This window comes from Rhinopithecus roxellana, chromosome 20 (assembly GCF_007565055.1).
Source record: "Rhinopithecus roxellana isolate Shanxi Qingling chromosome 20, ASM756505v1, whole genome shotgun sequence".
Taxonomy (NCBI): domain Eukaryota; kingdom Metazoa; phylum Chordata; class Mammalia; order Primates; family Cercopithecidae; genus Rhinopithecus; species Rhinopithecus roxellana.
This window is the reverse complement of record NC_044568.1, coordinates 20481527-20501724: the sequence shown is the minus strand read 5'-3', so window position 1 is coordinate 20501724 and position 20198 is coordinate 20481527. Positions and strand designations below refer to the sequence as shown.

Sequence of the window (20198 nt, the reverse complement as noted above, 5' to 3'; positions counted from 1 at the left end):
ACAAGGCCAATTGCAGTGACTTTATTTTAATGGGTTTTCAGACTTACAGAAAGGGGTTCTTTAGATGGGGCTGGGTCACTAGTCAACCATCTTCACTGTGGAGTCTAAGTCACTATGATTTTGTTTTGTAGATGATGAGGATTCATTCAAATTGTCTCCTCTTCCATTCCTTCATAATAGGTTACATGGTCTGAAAGTACATCCCTCCTTTAGTACATTGTATTCAAACAGGTTGCTGCTACTTCTCTACTGTCATTAATCTTCTCATCATCTTCTTATTCCTCTTAGCACAGTCGGGGCATAACATATTATCTTCTACACCTGGGGATGGGAAAATGCAGGCAGGTAACAAGAAGAGAGAAATCATCCTCCTGCGAGTGGTAGGCACCCAGGCCTGACCTGCATGAAACTGCAGGCGTACCCAACCCTTTGTGTCTGCCGAGAGAAGTCTGCCATGGACCACACACCACCTGACGCCAGAAGCTTGCATCAAAAAGGCCTCAACAGAAACAGGAATGGAACATGAATTCAAAGCCTTAGGCTGAACAGCTCTTGCAGCAATTCTTGCCCATGATGCCAACATGGCTCCTGGTGCTGAAGTTATCACTTCAACTGTATTAGTCTCTTCTGCTCTCTCATTCACCTTGTAACATTTCTGAAGCCTTGCTCTCTTGGTCACTGCCTTGCGTTTCCTCGAACATCGCTGTAATCTGGTCTCTTGTGACATTTCAGGCATATCTTGCTTTTGTTCAGGGTAAGCATGCCTATGGAGCCTCAGATAAACTTCGATTTTCTTGCCATTAGTACTCAAACCAAGTTGTTGACACCAGTCCCGCAAGGTGTCCCGACACACCTTATTAATGGGAGGCAAAATGGTTGGCAAGGGAGGGGCTGGTGTTTTGCATCTAGCTTTTTGTGGAGCTGTAAATTGTTCATTTGTTTGAAGTAGATGACCTTGAGTGTATTTCTTAGGCTTCTCCAGTTTGACATCAGAAGTTGAAGAAACACTTGGTTCCATTTGTTCCATATTTGCGTCATCTTTAACTGGCACCAGTGTCAAAATCACACTTTCCTCATCATCTACTTCCTCCTCAAAGAAATTCTTCTTGCTGCTATCCAAATTTGCATCTGACATTTTCAGCAACACCCTGGGGTAGGCAAGGACAGCAATGGTTTTATTTTTTTAGACAGAGTCTTGCTCTGTTGCCCAGGCTGGAGTGCAGTGGCATGACCTTGGCTCACTGAAAGTTCCACCTCCCAAGTTCACACCATTCGCCTGCTCAGCCTCCCGAGTAGCTGGGACTACAGGTGCCCCCCACCACAGCCGGCTAATTTTTTTCTATTTTTTAATAGAGATGGGGTTTCACCGTGTTAGTCAGAATGGTCTTGATCTCCTGACCTCGTGATCCGCCGATACAGGGAAATTGTTGACTAATGACTTTATAAGTCATGGACATTTCTTGGCTGGGCGCGGTGATTCAAGCCTGTAATCCCAGCACTTTGGGAGGCTGAGGCGGGCAGATCACGAGGTCAGGAGATTGAGACCATCCTGTCTAACATTGTGAAACCCTGTCTCTACCAAAAAATACAAAAAAATTAGCAGTGTGTCGTGGCGGGCACCTGTAGTCCCAGATACTCGGGAGGCTGAGGCAAGAGAATGGCGTGAACCTGGGAGGCAGAGCTTGCAGTGAGTTAAGATCACGCCACTGTACTCCAGCCTGGGTGACAGAGCAAGACTCTGTCTCAAAAAAAAAAAAAAAAAAAAAAAAAAAGTGATGAACCTTTCTCTGCAACGTGTGCTATCAGGGATATGTAAACTCTAACAGCCATGAGAAGCCATTGGACACGTCTCGCTGTGGCCAAAATCCAGAGCACGGACAACGCCACACGCCGGCCAGGAGGTGGAGCATCTTTTCATGTAAGTCATGATTTATCCAAAAAACAGAACATGATTTATCCGTGATACCAGTGCTGTGCAGAGGCTGGGATACAGCGGGTGGGTGCCTAGAAGCCAACTCCCGCCTTCCAGAAAGTAGGGTTAGGGGATGTACTCACCCGGACACCGACGTGACCCTGGAGCCTCCCACAGGGAGCACGGGTCCCACTTGCTTTAGAGTCTGATCACGGATGCTGTTGCCAAGGCGACGTGAGGGTGGCCCTGGCTCCTGGATCTTCCTGGTGGCTCTGGAGGACCATGACCGAGATGCGGATATTTCAGGCCAGGGCAGCAGCTGGCAGGCAGGGGACAACAAACACACCGCCCATGAACAGTTGGCTCTGCCCAGGTGCACACGGCGCTTCCCCATTAACATTCGTTTAATAATAATAAAAGAATAAGCAACGAGAGAGAAAGCCAGAGTTCTACATGACTAGACTTGCTGCATTTCTAAATTACCAGGTACGACGTGAGCCAAGCATCTGCCCCCTTCCCCTGACCAGGTCCCCATTTCTGACCCTCCGCTCCCAGCCCTGGGCAGGAGGAGTCAAGGGTCAGAAACGGTCCGGGTCTGCCAATACATTCCTTGGTAATAGTATCTTTAAAGTAGCAAGTGGCAATCTGTTTTCTTTCTTTCTTTTCTCTCTCTTTCTTTCTTTTCTTTCCTTCTTTCCTTCCTTCTTTCCTTCCTTTCGCTCTTTCTTTCTCCTTCCTTCCTTCCTTTCGCTTTCTTTCCCCTTCCTTCCTTCCTACTACAGGCGCCCGCCACCTCGCCCGGCTAGTTTTTTTTTTTTTTTGTATTTTTTAGTAGAGACGGGGTTTCACCGTGTTAGCCAGGATGGTCTCGATCTCCTGACCTCGTGATCCGCCCGTCTCGGCCTCCCAAAGTGCTGGGATTACAGGCTTGAGCCACCGCGCCCGGCCCCTTTCGCTCTTTCTTTCCCCTTCCTTCCTTCCTTTCGCTTTCTTTCCCCTTCCTTCCTTCCTTTCGCTCTTTCTTTCCCCTTCCTTCCTTCCTTTCGCTCTTTCTTTCTCCTTCCTTCCTTCCTTTCGTTCTTTCTTTCTCCTTCCTTCCTTCCTTCCTTTCGCTCTTTATTTCTTTCTCCTTCCTTCCTTCCTTCCTTCCTTCCTTCCTTCCTTCCTTCCTTCCTTCCTTCCTTTCTTTCGCTCTTTCTTTCTTTTCTTTCTCTCTCTCTGTGTCTTTCGAAACAGGGTCTGGCTCTGTCTCCCAGGCTGGAGTGTGGTAGTGTGATCTCGGCTCACTGCAGCCTCTGTCTCCTGGGCTCAAGCACTCCTCCTGCCTCAGCGTCCCAAGTACCTGGGATCACAGGTGTGTACCACTACGCCCGGCTAATTTCTTAATATTTTGTACAGAGATCGGGTCTCATTATGTTGCCCAGGCTGGTGTGGAACTCCTGGGCTCAAGCGACCCACCCGCCTCGGCCTCCCACAGTGCTGGGATCACAGGTGTGAGCCACCGCGCCCGGTCACGTTTCGTTTCCTCTTAACATCACGTCACTTGGGTCTGTGGTCCAGGTGCGCGAGGGCAGCGCAGGCCGGGCCCTTTTGCCCACTGCAAGGAGATGGCCTGTGTTGTCCCTAAAGGGTTCACGAGGGCTGGGCTCAGCAGCAGCCGTTGGAGCTTTCCTGGGGGTTCCTACCTGGTCGCCAGCTCCAGGAGCCAAGCCAGGGGCTCTTCCAGACATGGTCCCACCAGAGGACAGACCGAGCCTCGGAGAAATGAATGTCCTAGACCATGGGACTCAGACCCCTCACCCCACCCGCCACACCTCCCAACTCCTGGGCTGCAGGGTGGCAGGAAGCCTGTGTTATTCTGCTTCCTTAGGCCGTGTTGGCTGATGCACCGTCGCTCAGAAAAGTCCAAGCCCCAAGCCCGCCATGTCTGCCTCGGTCACCAGGGGTCAGTCCTCCCCCGCAGAAGGCGGCCTCGGCATCCTCGCAACCGGGATTAAGAGGAAGGATGGGGACTAGCCCGCGCCTGAGCCTCCTGGCAAAGCCCTTTGTCAACGTCAACAGAAGCATCTGGCGACCTTTCCGGTCACGGACGTCAGAGCTGGCTGCTCTGGCACTCAGCCAGGGGGTTGGTCCCCGGGCAGCCGCTGGGGCCCTGCCACCCGGTCTCACTTGGCCCAGAGGGAGTCAGGATGCCCTCTGAAGCAATGTCCCAAAGTCCCGAATTCAGTCCTACCCACAGGTCAATAATGTGCAAGAAGCTACATTCCTTTTTTTTTTTTTTTTTTTTTTGAGAGGGAGTTTCACTCTTGTTGCGCAGGCTGGAATGCAGTGACGCAACCTCGGCTCAACGCAAACTCTGCTTCCTGAGTTCAAGCAATTCTTCTGCCTCAGCCTCCCAAGTAGCTGGGATTACAGGCATGCGCCACCACACCTGGCTAATTTCGTATTTTTAGCAGAGACAGGGTTTCTCCTTGTTGGCCAGTCTGGTCTTAAACTCCAGATCTCAGGTGATCCACCTGCCTTGGCCTACCAAGGCATTGGGATTACAGGCGTGAGCCACCAGGCCTGGCCATTGAAGCGACATTCTTGTTCCAAAGTTTTAAGCAGGGGCTTTGATGCAGACATAGCAATCCTTTGCGAGGATTAATGGAGGGAAGAAATAGTCACTGATATTCCCACTGCTCTCACCCACAGCCCCGGGATCCACCTCCTCTTTACTGCCCGGGCCACAGAGAGCACACGTGGGCTCCTTTCCATTTGCTAGTCCAACCCAGCAGTGGTCACCACCGGAGCCCTGAGACCCCACCAAGGTGTTCTGCCCAGCTCTCCTCATCCACAGAGGTCAGAGGGGCTCAGGGAAAAGAATATGAATCTGAGCCAGGCGCGGTGGCTCACGCCCGTAATCCCAGCACTTTAGGAGGCCGAGATGGGCGGATCACGAGGTTAGGAGATCGAGACCATCCTGGCGAACATGGTGAAACCCCATCTCTACTAAAAATACAAAAATCAGCTGGGCGTGGTGGCGCGCACCTATAGTCCCAGCTGCTCGGGAGGCTGAGGCAGGAGAATCGCTTGAACCTGGGAGGAGGAGGTAGCAGTGAGCCGAGATCGAGCTTGACACCACTGGGGAGGAGGAGGTAGACAGATGCCGATACTGCGATCCCACTACACTCCGGCCTGGTGACAGAGCAATACTTCAAAAAAAAAAAATGAATCTGACGCTGGGGACATTTGCAACCCGTGGAGTCGCCAGCACCTGGTATCTCTTCAGTGTTTGTGGAGACCAGTAAATGACTATTTGCTCAACGGTTCTGAGAACAAATGAGTGCAGAAACAATCTTCTTCTGCTCCCTGCCTGGTGAGAGAAATGATTGCCAACAGCTCAGCCCAGGAGCCAAGGGTTTCCCTCTCGTCCTAATCTTCAAGGTGGTCATCTTAAAAGGATGTGAGAGGGCAAGAGCCGAGCTCTGCTTCCTGCAAAGAGAACCACACGTGCCCCTCAGTGAAGCTCCCAGTCCAGCTTTCCGGTGCCTGTCTTCCTCCCTCCACCCACAGGTCCTTCCCCCTGTCCCCACAGGCTCAGCATTCAGGAGCTATTGTCTGTGGCTCTTTATTCATTTCCCTATTTTTTTTTTTTTTTTTTTTTTTTTTTTTTAGATGGAGTCTCAGTCTGTTGCCCAGGCTGGAGTGCAGTGGCATGATCTTGGCTCACTGCAACCTCTATCTCCCAGGTTCAAGCGATTCTCCTGCCTCATCCTCCTGAGTAGCTGGGATTACGGGCATGTGTCACCATGCCCGGCTAATTTTTATATTTTCAGTAGAGACGGGGTTTCACCATGTTGGTCAGGCTGGTCTTGAATTCCTGACCTCAAGTGATCCACCCGCCTCAGCCTCCCAAATTGTTGGGATTACAGGTGTGAGCCACCACATCTGGCCTCATTTACTTGTTTTGATTATTTTTTTCTTTTGGAATAATCGTAGGTTTGCAGGACAGCTAAGATAGTTTCTGGAGTTCTCTGGTGATCATCTTCCATACAATGGTACATTGGTCAAAACTAAGCAACCAACACTGGTATATTGCCATCAACTAAACCCCAGACTTGGTTTGGATTTCACTGGGTCTTTTCCCATTTACATCCTTTTCCTGTTCCCATCCAGGATCCTGCGCAGGAGACAACGTTACGTTTAGATGTGGTTCACTTTTCAGTACAGAGATTTTAGACCCTAACCCATCTCACCCCGTGTGGCTCCAGGTGTGTGGCCTCCTGCTGCTGCTGGGAGGAAACGCACCGAGTCATGGTGCTTAGTGCACCCTAAATGCCCTGGCGGCCTGTGAACCCTGAAAATCTGAGACAGGTCTCAATCAATTAAGAAAGCTGGCCAGGCGCGGTGGCTCAAGCCTGTAATCCCAGCACTTTGGGAGGCCGAGATGGGCGGATAACGAGGTCAGGAGATCGAAACCATCGTGGCTAACACGGTGAAACCCCGTCTCTACTAAAAATACAAAAAACTAGCCGGGCGTGGTGGCGGGTGCCTGTAGTCCCGCTACTTGGGAGGCTGAGGCAGGAGAATGGTGTGAACCCGGGAGGCAGAGCTTGCAGTGAGCCGAGATCGCACCACTGCACTCCAGCCTGGGGCGGCAGAGCGAGACTCCATCTCAAAAAAAAAAAAAAAAGAAAGCTTATTTTGCCAGGTCAAGGACAGGCGCTGTGACACAGCTGAGGCAGAATAGAGCCTGGAGGAAGGAACCAAGTGACTACCTAGAACTAAATCAAATGTAAGGGCTGGGCACAGTGGCGTACACCTGTAATCACAGAACTTTGGGAGGCCAGGTGGGCAGATCACCTGAGGTCAGTAGTTCAAGACCAGCCTGGACAACATGGTGAAACCCCATCTCTACTGAAAATACAAAAATTAGCTGGGCGTGGTGGTGGGTGCCTGTAATGCCAGCGACGCAGGAGGCTGAGGCAGGAGAATCACTTGAACCTGGGAGGCGGAGGTTGCAGTGAGCTGCGAATGCGCTACTGCACTCCAGCCTGGACGACAGGGTGAGACTCCATCTCATAAATAAATAAATAAATAAATAAACAAAATAGAAACACTTCAGCTATGACAGGAAATATCCTCTTTACTTGCATAGGGCCTCTAGGTAAATGAAGCGTAAATGATTTCATTGACAAATGAGTGACTTTTAACTTTACTTCATCCTCTTCATTTACACAGGGCATACACCCAGTAAGTGACTTTGTAACTTCACTTTAGCCTCTTCATTTACAAAGGGCAAACACCAAGCAACCAGTGGAAACCTGTAGAGGGTACTTAAATCCCAGAAAATTCTGTAACCAGGTTCTTGAGCCCCTACGCTGGAGCCCACTCCTACCCTGTGGAATGTACTTTTGTTTTCAATAAATCTCTGCTTTTGGTGCTTCATTCTTTTCTTGCTTTGTTTGTGCATTTTGTCCAATTATTTGCTCAAGGCACCAAGTACTTGGACACCCTCCACAGCCTCAGGAGGTCCTGAGGACATGTACCCAAGGTGGCTGGGGCACGGTTTGGTTTTACACCTTTTAGGGAGACACTGAGACATCAATCAATATATGTAAGATGTACATTAGTTCCATCCAAAAAGGCAGGACAACTCGAGCAGGGAGGAGGCTTCCAGGTGACAGGTCGGTGAGAGACAAACCGTTGCATTCTTTTGAGTTTCTGATTAGTCTTTCCAAAGGACGCAATCAGATAGTATTTATTTCAGAGAGCAGAGGTGTGACTGAATAGAATGGGAGGCCGTTTTTCCCTAAGCAGCTCCAGATTGACTTTTCCCTTTAGTTTAGAGATTTGGGGGCCACAAGATTTCCAAGATTTATTTTCCTTTCACAAGCTGAAGAAGCGGTGAGAGCTGCCTTTGGCGCTCTCCCCAGGGACCTGACTCTGGCCTTCCCCTCCCTTTACCGCCACAGGTCCTTTGTCTCTGCAGTTGCCTTGCTCACGAGATTCTAAATATCAGCCGTTTACTACTTAGGAAAAACCGCAGGTCTTGTTGCAGCACCACCCATTGCTGGGATGCGCAGGTGTCAAGTTCCCTGGATGGGAACCATCTAGAATCTTAGTAGTCACAGGCCGGGTGCCGTGGCTCACGCCTGTAATCCCAGCACTTTGGGAGGTCAAGGCAGGCAGATCACTTGAGGTCAGGAGTTTGAGACCAGCCTGGGCAACATGGTGAAACCCTGTCTCTCCTAAAAATACAAAAATTTGCTGGGCATGGTGGTGCGCGCCTGTAATCCCAGCTACTTGGGAGGCTGAGGCGGGAGAATGGCTGGAACCCGGGAAGGGAGGTTGCAGTGAGCCGAGATTACGCTACTGCACTCCAGCCTGGGCAACAGAGCGAGACTCCGTCTCAAAAAAAAAAGAATGTTGGTAGTCATGGGGATTGAAGCCTCTTTGGGAGTCCCACCCCTTCACTCCTTCTGTGCCTTTTAGCCCCTCACTGTGAAGGGCACACTCCCAGAGTGCCCAGGCCAGGCTGGTTCAGTGCCACCCACCCTCCAGCCTCTCCCAACCCCCCACAGCCAAAGCACCGGCACGGAGATCACAGGAGACTCAGGCCACGCGCATCCAGATGCCGACAAAGTGAGTTCTTTACCCAGAAAATGAAAGGGAGACCTTCCCGAGGCGCTTGTCCATCCAACTGCGCGAGGATCACGGGGTTCCACTCTAGCCAACCAAAAACATCCGCAGATAAGAATACACAAAATAAAGCCAACCCACAGCAAACCCACGGACTCAGAATCCAACACGCCTCCCCTCGTTGTGTTGTGACCAAGAGAGTCAGAAAGAAACGCCACATTTTGAGACAAATTAAAGGGTCCTTTATTAGCTGGCGACCGAGAGGCAGCTAACGCTCAAAATTCTCTAGGCTCCGAGGAAGGGGCTAGTTTTGTTTTTTGTTTTTTTTTTTTTTTTGAGACGGAGTCTCGCTCTGTCGCCCGGGCTGGAGTGCAGTGGCCGGATCTTAGCTCACTGCAAGCTCCGCCTCCCGGGTTCACGCCATTCTCCTGCCTCAGCCTCCCTAGTAGCTGGGACTACAGGCGCCCGCCACCTTGCCTGTATAGTTTTTTGTATTTTTTAGTAGAGACAGGGTTTCACCAGGTTAGCCAGGATGGTCTCGATCTCCTGACCTTGTGATCCGCCCATCTCGGCCTCCCAAAGTGCTGGGATTACAGGCTTGAGCCACTGCGCCCGGCCGTTAGTTTTGTTTTTACACCGAGCGTGTCCCCAGGAGCTGCTGGTGCAGCTTGCTTCAATATCTTATTAGTACATGCATCCCTGGACGTGCTTTGAGTCAGTTTACACTAGTTATGCCTTAAGGGAGGGAGGTGAAAGGGGGCTGCAAGTGAAGAAACTAAAATGGACTCTGTCCGGCTCTCCCTCTGCTAGGAGAGAGTCACTCAGGTTAAAACAAGGTAAGGTATCTCAGTTGAGCCACAGGGGACGCCAAGTTGTCAGTTTTTCCTGCTCAGGGGCCGCTGGCCACACAGCAGCCGGAATGTGGGTGGTGGCATTCATAGGGCAATCCGTATTTCACCGTGATTAGAAAATGAGACCAACACGGCTCAGGCTCTGAGCATTGCTTCTCTGCCTTGGTGACTGCAAGAATATCCCTCATGCCTTTGAAGGGCCATGGAGAAGATGACATAGCTCTCCCGGAGTTCCCAAATCTCTCACCCAAAGTAACTTGGCCCTTCAAGGCAGAATTGGAGAAACAGAACATCCTCACACCCAAGTCCCATTTTCTCTGTGGTGACCTGCAAAACACACCATACCTTCTAGCTGCGACACCCTCAGATTTCAGGCCAGAACCTTGGAAGAGGTAGGGCCACTCCCTGGTTTCTGATGGGGCCAGAGTGCTGGGTTGGGGATGTTGGCTCCAGAGCTGTTTCTGGGAGCCCTGATGCTGCCGTGTGCTGGGAGTGAAGGAGCTCCTACCTCAAGGGCCAAACCCACTCCCACTCTACCCCAGGCTCCAGGGATAAAACTCTAGACTGCTATGTCTTGCTTCCTGGGTTCTTTCTACCTGCCATGCCTGGGTGCAGAATACTGAAACCGCCTTTGCAAAATTATGACTGAAACAGTGAAAGAGATCTAATGTTGATATCATCTTGCTTCTTTTTGGTGGTGGAGGGGGACGGAGTTTCACTCTTGTTGCCCAGGCAGGAGTGCAATGGTATGATCTCGGCTCGCTACAGTCTCCACCTCCCGAATTCAAGCGATCCTCCTGCCTCAGCCTCCCCAGTAGCTGGGATTACAGGCACCTGCCACCACGCCCAGCTAATTTTTGTATTTTTAATAGAGATGGGGTTTTGCTATATTGTCCAGGCTGGTCTCGAACTCCTGACCTCGTGATCCACCTGCCTGGGCCTCCCGAAGTGCTGGGACTACAGGCGTGAGCCACCGCGCCCGGCCTCCATCTTGCTTCTAGCCTCCAAGCTGTCCTTGTTCATTCCGGGGTGTAGGCTGAACTAACTTTGGGAGAAACTTAGTTTATAGTCTAAAACAAAGACGAGAATAGCCCTTTCCCAAAGCAGATCTCCTTCTTGCCTGGGGACTAGATTGCCTTTGTAGGACAAACATTTGCCACGGATTAGAAGTTATGGTTTAGGAGTCATGAAGCTGGAGGCTACAAGATCCTGACCCTCCCTAAACTGCTCCTAAAATCCATGCTTGAGATATTTTCCAGACCCTGCACTTGGTGGATCAGCTGGCACCACCCAGATCGATGAACTGACTCATCTGATCTTGGGGTGCCCACCTAGGAACTGACTCACACAAGGGGACATCTTCTTCGACTCCCTCTGATTTCGTCCCTGACGAATCAGCAGTCCCGGCTCACTGGCTTCCCCCAGCCCACCAAATTGTTCTTAAAAACTCTGCTCCCTGAATGCTCACGGAGACTGATTTGAGTAATAATAAAAGTGTGGTCTCCCACATGGCTGGCTCAGTGCGGATGACCCTTTCTCTATTGCAATTCCCCTGGCTTGAGAAGTTGGCTCTGTCTAGGCAGCAGCAAGATGAACCCACTGAGCCATTATAATACCCCTGGCTTCATTTTGTAAATCAAGGAACCAAACACCAGGAAACTCAGCTGCCAGCTCAAGCCTGCCCAGACGGCCCGTGACCCTCGATGTGCAGCTCTTCCTGGCCTCCCTTAGGCCCTAGGTCAGATCAGCTCCACGATGTTTCTGTGCAAGGCAGGGGAACAGAGCTACACCCTGCATGAATCGGAAAAGGGACCGGCCACCCCTTGGGGTTCTACAGACCCCGTGCCCACCCCAGCCCTTGGCTCCAGCTTCCTGCCCTCCTGTTCAGCCTCTGTCTGAGGCTCAGCGTCTGTGTGTCCTCTTGGTTCCCACAGCCTTGCCACATCCATCCCCACCTCCAGCTCCTCCGGACAATGAGATAAGAACAAACTCCTTCCCACAGCCCAAGAGGCCCAATAGTGACCTCAGATGCTCAGCAACCACCTACAGACAGAACGGACTTGCCGGTAAAGCACAGTGAGACGGACGGCTCGCCTCGGCCTCCCACAGTGCTGGGATGACATGCGTGAGCCACCACGCCCGGCCTTTTCTTTTTTTTCCCTTGTGGTTGTCATTGGCAGGAAATGGTATTTCTTTTTTTTTCCGAGATGGAGTCTCGTTCTGTTACCCAGGCTGGAGTGCAGTGGTGTGATCTCGGCCCACTGCAAGCTCCACCTCCAGGGTTCGTGCCATTCTCCTGCCTCGGCCTCCTGAGTAACTAGGACTACAGGCACCCGCCACCATGCCCGGCTAATTTTTTTTGTATTTTTAGTGGAGACGGGGTTTCACCGTGTTAGCCAGGATGGTCTTGATCTCCTGACCTCACAATCTGCCTACTTCAGTCTCCCAAAGTGCTGGAATTACAGGCGTGAGCCACCACGCCCGGCCAGGAAATGGTATTTCAAAACCGCAGTTTGGGCTCTAGAGATACATATTGCTTCTAAAGGGCTTCCTTGACTTTCTTTATATTACGTTTGCATCTTCTGTCTTTGGCACTGAGAATCCTGAGTCTCACAGACACATAGGTGGATAGAATTCGAACATCCCTTAATTACTTATTAGCTTTATCTCACATTACACAAACAATAGTCTCCAAATGAAATTATTGGGCCTGTAATCCTAGCACTTTGGGAGGTCAAGGCAGGTAGATCACCTGAGGTCAGGAGTTTGAGATCAGCTTGGCCAACATGGTGAAACATTGTCTCTACTAAAAACACAAAGCCAGGTGTGGTGGTGGGCACCTGTAATCCCAGCTACTAGGAAGGCTGAGGCAGGAGAATTGCTTGAACCTGGGAGGCAGAGGTTACAGTGAGCCAAGATCGTGCCATTGCACTCCAGCCTGGTCAAAAAGAGTGAGACTCCCTCTCAAAAAAAGAAAAAACATAGATAGATAGATAGATAGATAGATAGATAGATAGATAGATAGATAGAGACCACCACAGGGTTTGACTCTGAAACACTTTTTTTTTTTTTTTTTTTTTTTTTTTTGAGACGGAGTCTTGCTGTGCCGCCCAGGCTGGAGTGCAGTGGCCGGATCTCAGCTCACTGCAAGCTCCGCCTCCTGGGTTCACGCCATTCTCCTGTCTCAGCCTCCCGAGTAGCTGGGACTACAGGTGCCCGCCACCTCGCCTGGCTAGTTTTTTGTATTTTTTAGTAGAGACGGGGTTTCACCGTGTTAGCCAGGATGGTCTCGATCTCCTGACCTCGTGATCCGCCCGTCTCGGCCTCCCAAAGTGCTGGGATTACAGGCTTGAGCCACCGCGCCCGGCCGACTCTGAAACACTTATAAATTTCCCTTTAACCCTTATTTAATTTTTTGTTTTATTTTTTTTTGAGACAGAGTTTCCCTCTTGTTGCCCAGGCTGGAGTGCAATGGCATGATCTCAGCTCACCACAACCTCTGCCTCCCAGGTTCAAGCAATTCTCCTGCCTCAGCCTCCCGAGTAGCTGGAATTACAGGCATGTGCCACCATACCTGGCTAATTTTGTATTTTTAGTAGAGATGGGGTTTTTCTATGTTGGTCAGGCTGGTCTTGAACTCCCAACCTTAGGTGATCTGCCTGCCTCGGCCTCCCAAAGTGCTGGGATTACAGGCATGAGCCAGTGCACCTGGCCTTAACCCCTATTTTAAATGTGCATAATTTCTACATTGTCAAATCACAGAGTCATTGCATATGATCACATCTCTCATTTTGTCCTAGTCCTTCAAACAGCTATGCACGTGTATCTCCCACTCCCAGCAGTCCTTCTGTTGATATCTTGTCACTTTGGTTGTCTGAAACCCAGCCTCTAGGAGGTTCCTTAAAAGGCTTATGGGGGCTGGACACGGTGGCTCATGCCTGTAATCCCAGCACTTTGAGAGGCCGAGGTGGGTGGGTCACCTGAGGTCAGGAGTTCAAGACCAGCCTGGCCAACATGGCAAAAACCCCATCTCTACTAAAAATATAAAAGTTAGCTGGGTGTGGTGGTAGGCATGTGTAATCCCAGCTACTCGAAGGCTGAGGCAGGAGAATTCCTTGAGTCTGGGAGACAGAGGTTGCAGTGAGCCAAGATCATGCCATTGCACTCCAGCCTGGGGGAGACAGAGTAGGACTCTGTCTCAAAAAACAAGGAGGCTGGATACTGTGGCTCATGCCTGTAATCTCAGCACTTTGGGAGGCCGAGGTGGGCAAATCACCTGAAGTCAGAAGTTCCAAATCAGCCTGGCCAACACAGTGAAACCTTGTCTCTACGAAAAATATAAAATTAGCTAGGTGTGGTGGCACACGCCCCTAGTCCCAACTACTCAGGAGGCTGAGTGAGGCAGCAGAATCAATTGAACCCAGGAGGCTGAGGTTGCAGTGAGCCGAGATGGAGCCACTGTACTCCAGCCTGGGCAACACAGGGAGATTCCATCTGAAAACAAAACAAAAACAAAAACAAAAACAAAACAAAGGCTTATGGGAATAATGAGTTCTTGCACGTCGATGTTTTGTCTATGCCCTTTGTACTTGAAGATCAGTTTTGCTTGGCGTGGCTTGAAAGGAGGCCCTGAGCAGTCATTTTTGAGAGTTCACAGAGGATGTAGAACCTAGCCTCTTTCAAACATAACCAGGGTCCCCTTGCACTCACCCACTAATGCAGAGAAAACCACTCTGCCAGTGATAATCCTATTACATGTGAATGTAAATAAATTGTTTTTTAATGTAAAGCAACTATGTTTCTAAAACCACAACATATTTAGTAAGAAGGATGGCTTGTTTTGTGGTTTTGCAAATATAAAACAATTGGATTTTAATTTTATTTATTTATTTATTTAGAGACAGGGTCTCACTCTGTCACCCAGGCTGCAGTGCAGTGTCGTGATCATGGCTCACTATAGCCTTGACTTCCCCGGCTCAGGTGATTCTCCCACCTCAGCCTCCCAAGTGGCTGGGACAATAGGTGTGCACCACCACACCTGGCTAATTTTTGTAATTTTTTTTTGTAAAGATGGAGTTTCACTATGTTGCCCAAGCTGGTCTCAAACTCCTGGGCTCAATAAATCTGCCCTCCTCGGCTTCTGGAAGTTCTGGGATTATAAGTGTGAGCCACTGAGCCTGGCCTGGATTTTGTTTTTTGTTTTGGGACAGAGTCTTGTTCTGTCACCCAGTCTGCAGTGCAATTTCAGCTCACTGCAACCTTCACCTGCTGGGTTTATGCAATTCTCCTGCCTCAGCCTCCGGAGTAGCAGGGATTACAGGTATGTGCCACCACGCTCAGCTGATTTTTGCATTTTTAGTAGAACCAGGGTTTTACCATGTTGGCCAGGCTGGCCTTGAATTCCTGACCTCAAGTGATCCACCCGCCTTGGCCTCCCAAAGTGCTGGGATGACAGGCGTGAGCCACCATGCCTGGCCTGTATTTTTAGTGGAGATAGGTTTTCACCATGTTCGTCAGGCTGGTCTCAAACTCCTGACCTCGGGTGACCCACCTGCCTTGACCTCCCAAAGTGCTGGGATGACAGGTGTGAGCCACCATGCCAGGCCAGTGGCCCAGAGTTTATATCTGCTTCTGCATTCAATCTCCTGGCTGCATCATGTCATATGGCCTCTGGAAAACTTCACTGCACACTCATGAGAGAATCCCTGGGATTTTTGTTTTGCTATCGTGTCATGCTCTCTGCTTTTTTGTGGGGATTTGGAGTGTTCAAAAACGATGCTGCCCCTGCCATCTTCCCAGCATAGGACTGCTGATAAGGGAAAGGGGTAAGAAATAGAAGGTGGGCCAAGCATGGTGGCTCACACCTGTAATCCCAACACTTTGAGAGTCTGAGGCAGGTGGATCACTTGAGCATAGGAGTTTGAGTTCCAGCCTGGACAACATGGTGAAACCCCGTCTCTTCAAAAAATCCAGAAATTAGCTGGGCGTGCTAGCACACACCTGTAGCCCCAGCTACTCTGAAGGCTGACATGGGAGGATCTCTTGAGCCAGGGAGATCAGGGCTGCAGTGAGTGGTAACCACTCCAGCCTGGGTGACAGAGTAAGATCCTGTCTCAAGAAAAAAGAAAAAAGAAAGAAATAGAAGGTGAAGATGCAATGTTCTCTCTCAGCATGTCTATTTAACATTGTACCAGAAGGCTCAGCACAAAAGGCAGGAAAAAGAAATAAAAGATGTAAGGTTTAGAAAATGTAGAAAATTTAAAGATTGTACTGATAGTCTATTAGAATTCACAAGTAAATTTATCTAGGTTGCTGGATATAAGATCAACATACAAAAACTGGTTGTTTTTCTATATATCAGCAGCAAACAAAATGAAGCTAAAATCTTAAAAGTTACCATTTATAAAAGTCACTATTTATAGAAAACATCAGATGCTTAAGAATAAATCAAACAGGCCAGATGCAGTGGCCCACACCTGCAATCCCAGCACTTTGGGAAGCCAAGGCGGTTGGATCACTTAAGGTCAGGAGTTTGAGACCAGCCTGCCCACCATGGTGAATCCCTGTCTCAACTAAAAATACAAAAATTCGCCGGGCATGTTAGTGTGCACCTGTAATCCCAGATACTAAGGAGGCTGAGGCACGAGAATTGCTCGAGCCTGGGAGGTGGAGGTGGCAGTGAGCCGAGATTGCGCCATTGCACTCCAGCATGGGTGACAGAGTGAGACTTTGACTCACACAAAAACAAAAACAAAACAAACAAATGAAGAATAAATCAAACAAAGAATTTGCAAGACCTCTACACTGAAAATCACAAAATATTTATTGAGAGAAATGTAAGGGCACCAAAATAAATGCAGGGTTAGATCTTAGTAACTGAGAGAAGACTAAATATTAGAAAGATGTCAGTTCTCCTCAAAGTGATCTACAGATTCAACATCATTTCTTTTTTCTTTTCTTTTTTTTTTTTTTTCTGAGACAAGGTCTCACTCTGTTGCCCAGGCTGGAGTCCAGTGGCTTGATCTCACATCACTGTAAGCTCCGCCTCCCGGGTTCAAGCGATTCTCCTGCCTCAGCCTCCTAAGTAGCTGGGATTACAGGCGTGAGCCACCACACCTGGCTAATTTTGTATATTTAGTAGAGACAGGGTTTCACCATGTTGGTCAGGCTAGTCTTGAACTCCTGACCTCGGGTAATCCACCTGCCTCAGCCTCCCAAAGCACTGGGATTACAGGAATGAGCCCTGGAGCCTGGCTGCTTTGGGTATTCTTGAGACACTATGCTCTTCTCCCGCACACCACAGCAAACGGCTCTGACTGCTTGACAGCTCTTGGCCTTCCCTAGCTGAGCGGAAGGCTTCTCCTGGGCTTACCTCAGTTCTTCGGGCCAGATTTTGCCCAGTCGCCCGAAGCCTGCAGTTCTACCAGGCAAAGCCAAACATGTTCGTTTGTTCTATTAAGAAATGGCTGGTTAATCTTTGGACCTAATTGCTCGAGGAGGTATGTGTTATTGAAATGACCCAGAAGGCTGCATTTGGCAGTTTTCCTTATTTCTGACCTAAGCCTCATGCAGGGCTGTGTGGGTGCTGCCTGCAGTCTTTTGCAAAAGATGGAAAAATGACAGGAGGCATGAAAGACCACCAGGAAAGCCGGGCGAGCTCCTCAGGCTTATTCCATCAGGTCTGGGAAGTCAGAAGACCATGGGAATGAGAGCCCAACAATTTTTGGGTCCTTCCAGCTGTTTCATTTCTTGGGAATTAACACATAGGATCCTGAGGGTTCTAACGCACAAGGGCAGGAGAGGGGGCCAGGCCATGCCCCTGAGCTTGCCAAGTCGTGGTCCTGGTGACGGGGTGGAGGGACCTGCTCCGTGCATGCGAGGCATGAGCTGACTTGCAGGGTGCTGAGTCACAGGAGAGTCAGGAGTCAGTCCAGTGTAGACCATGTGCTAAAGTGGTTTAACAAAGATGCCAAGTGCATCGTTCAAAATACGGCTCCCCCATCGGCCGTGAGTCGCCGTGAGGCAGGGCTCCTGGTCATAAGCTTCCCCCAAGGCCTCTCCTCTGCAGCATCCCGCTGGACACCTGGGATCCTCTCCCTGTACAAAGAAAACCCAAACCCACTGCTTCTCTTTGGCCATTAGCTTTTGGCCTCTTCCACCTGCTCTTTGGGGTCTCCATGGTCTCTGGTGGGATTCTCTCGGCGAATTAGGTTTGCATTAGGTTTTCTATCTTTATTATGCAAAGAAGACTGGCTTCACTGGCTTTCCCTCTGCTTGGCTAGCAGACACATCTTTTTAGCCCTGGGCAAAAGAATCCCATGCTCAAATTATCCAGAGATAATGTATGTTTCGCTGTAATTAACAACACACCAGAGTCCTAGGGCGCTCCCTGCAGACATGGGGCTGGCGTGGCAAATGTACAAGGGAACGGGCTCTGCCCAGTCCTCCCAGGCAGCTCTGCTGTTTGTCTCAGCATCATCAGCTTTCCAACTCCCTGGGGCTCCCCCTCCCAGAGAGGAGCAGCCCAGGCCTGACTGCCAAGACACGGGGCATCATTTACCCACTTGTGGTTACAAAGCTTGCCCAAGCAATGGCACCAAGCCAATAAATATTATTCTCTGCTATCGATAGCCAAGACCACACTTTGATTTGTTAGCGGTGGGTTAAATAAACAAGACTTCCGGCTGGGCGCAGTGGCTCATACCTATAATTCCAGTACTTTGGGAGTGGATCATGAGGTCAGGAGATTGAGACTATCCTGGCTAACACAGTGAAACCCCATCTCTACTAAAAAAATACAAAAAATTAGCCGGGCATGGTGGCACGTGTCTGTAGTCCCAGCTACTTGGGAGGCTGAGGCAGGAGAATCGTTTGAACCCAAGAGGCGGAGGTTACAGTGAGCTGAGATTGTGCCACTGTACTCCAGCCTGGGCGACAGAGTGAGACACCATCTCAAAAAATAAAAAATTAAAAAAATTAAATAAACAAGATGTCCAGACCACGGGTGGAGAAGATCCAGCCAGGGAGCTGGGCACAGCTCCCCATTTCACTGTGCGGTTTCATTCCAGTTGGAAAGAACTTCATCTGTTGAAGTGCACAGACAGCATTCAGAGGCTAGAGACGCCAGCATCGGCACAGCACAGAGTGCCCTCTGTTCCCCTGGCCCAGGCCAAGAGCTCTTTGTGTGTCTGAGTGACTGGTCAGCACTGGGCAACAAACTCACGCCGGGAGATGGACGGCGAGCCGCCTTAACCCACCAGCCTCCGGGGAGCCTCTCACTCATCTCGCAAGCACCTGCGGAGGCCCGCCCGGCGCCGGGCCAGTCCAGGCACCCAGAGGCCTCTGCTCTCCTGGAGCTCATGACAAGTAAACAAATACACAAGATGGTTTGGGATCCTGATGAGTAAGTTAAGCAGGGTGACCCAACAGGGAGGACAGGGCTCCTGCATGTGAGGGACCCGGGAGGGAGTGACTCCCCATGTTGACATGGGGGGAAAGTCGGGAGGTCAGAGAGGACAGGAGGTTCAGAGAGGCCGTGCCCCTTCTCACCGGGTGGGCAGGGAGGGCTTTGCTCCCTCTGGAGGCCACAGGGGAGGGTCCTTTCCACCTCTTCCAGCTTCTGGGGGCGGCCGGCTTCCTGGGCTTGTGGCATTTCACCCCAGTCTCTGCCTCCGCCTTCACGTGGCCTCCGTGCATGTCCTCACATGGCCTTCTTATAAAGACACCTGTCATTGCATTTAGGGCTCACCCTAATCCAGCGTGACCTCATCTTAACGAGTGACACATGCGAAGACCTTGATTCCAAATCCGGTTGTGTTCTGAGGCTCCGCTGGACATGAATTTCAGTGCTTTGTTCAGTTTCTAAGGAGTCTTGTGTATGGGAAGGGACAGGAAAAGAACCAAATTCCTGTCTGGGGCAGATTTTTATTCCTCATTGCAAAATTTAAGCATGAAACCCATCAACACCTTTTTGGGGAGGCCTCCACTCAACCAGTCAATTCAGGACTATTTACAGAGCCGCTGGTCTTGGGCTCAGCTCTGCGATCAGCACTGTGGCACCTGACAGGGATTGGCAGCTTGCTTTCAAAACACTTCCAGACTAACCAAGAGGATGAGAACAATGTGCTATTTTTCAAGCAATAGATTAAGATATAACCCACCTACCGTACGATTTGCCCATTTAAAGTGCGCAATTCAATGGCCGTTAGTACAATGACAGAGTTGTGCAGCTATCACCCCAATCAATATTGAACATTTTCTTTTTCTTTTTTTTTGAGATGGGGTCTCACTCTGTTGCCCAGGCTGGAGTGCAGTGGCATGATCTCAGCTCACTGCAACCTCCGCCTCCTGGGTTTAAGCAATTCCCCTGCCTCAGCCTCCTGAGTAGCTGTGATTACAGGCGCCTGCCACCATGCCCAGCTAATTTTTGTATTTTTAGTAGAGACAGGGTTTCACCATGTTGGCCAGGCTCGTCTCAAACTCCTGACCTCAGGTGATCTGCCTGCCTTGGTCTCCCAAAGTGCTGGGATGACAGGCGTGAGCCACCACGCCCGGCCAAACACATTTTCTTTTTACTTTTTTTTTTTTTTTTTGAAGACAAGGTCCTGCCCAGCTACTTGAGCAGGAGAATCACTTGAACCCGGGAGGCAGAGGTTGCAGTGACCTGAGATCGTGCCACTGCACTCCAGCCTGGGTGACAGGGCAAGACTCCGGCTCACTGAAACCTCTGCCTCCTGGGTTCAGGTGATCCTCCCGCCTCAGCCTCCTGAGTAGCACAGGCCACAGACACATGCCACCACACCCAACTGATT

The 20198-nt window shown here is 50.2% G+C and overlaps 1 protein-coding gene across 1 annotated transcript; it reads right to left on the bottom strand.

Moving 5' to 3' along the window:
- On the bottom strand, positions 1-1135 carry LOC104655998 (developmental pluripotency-associated protein 2). The gene has a single exon (XM_010355583.2). The coding sequence runs from the start codon at positions 1133-1135 to the stop codon at positions 239-241; it is 897 nt and encodes a 298-aa protein (XP_010353885.1). The 3' UTR covers positions 1-238.
- Positions 1136-20198: the final 19063 nt, after the last annotated feature.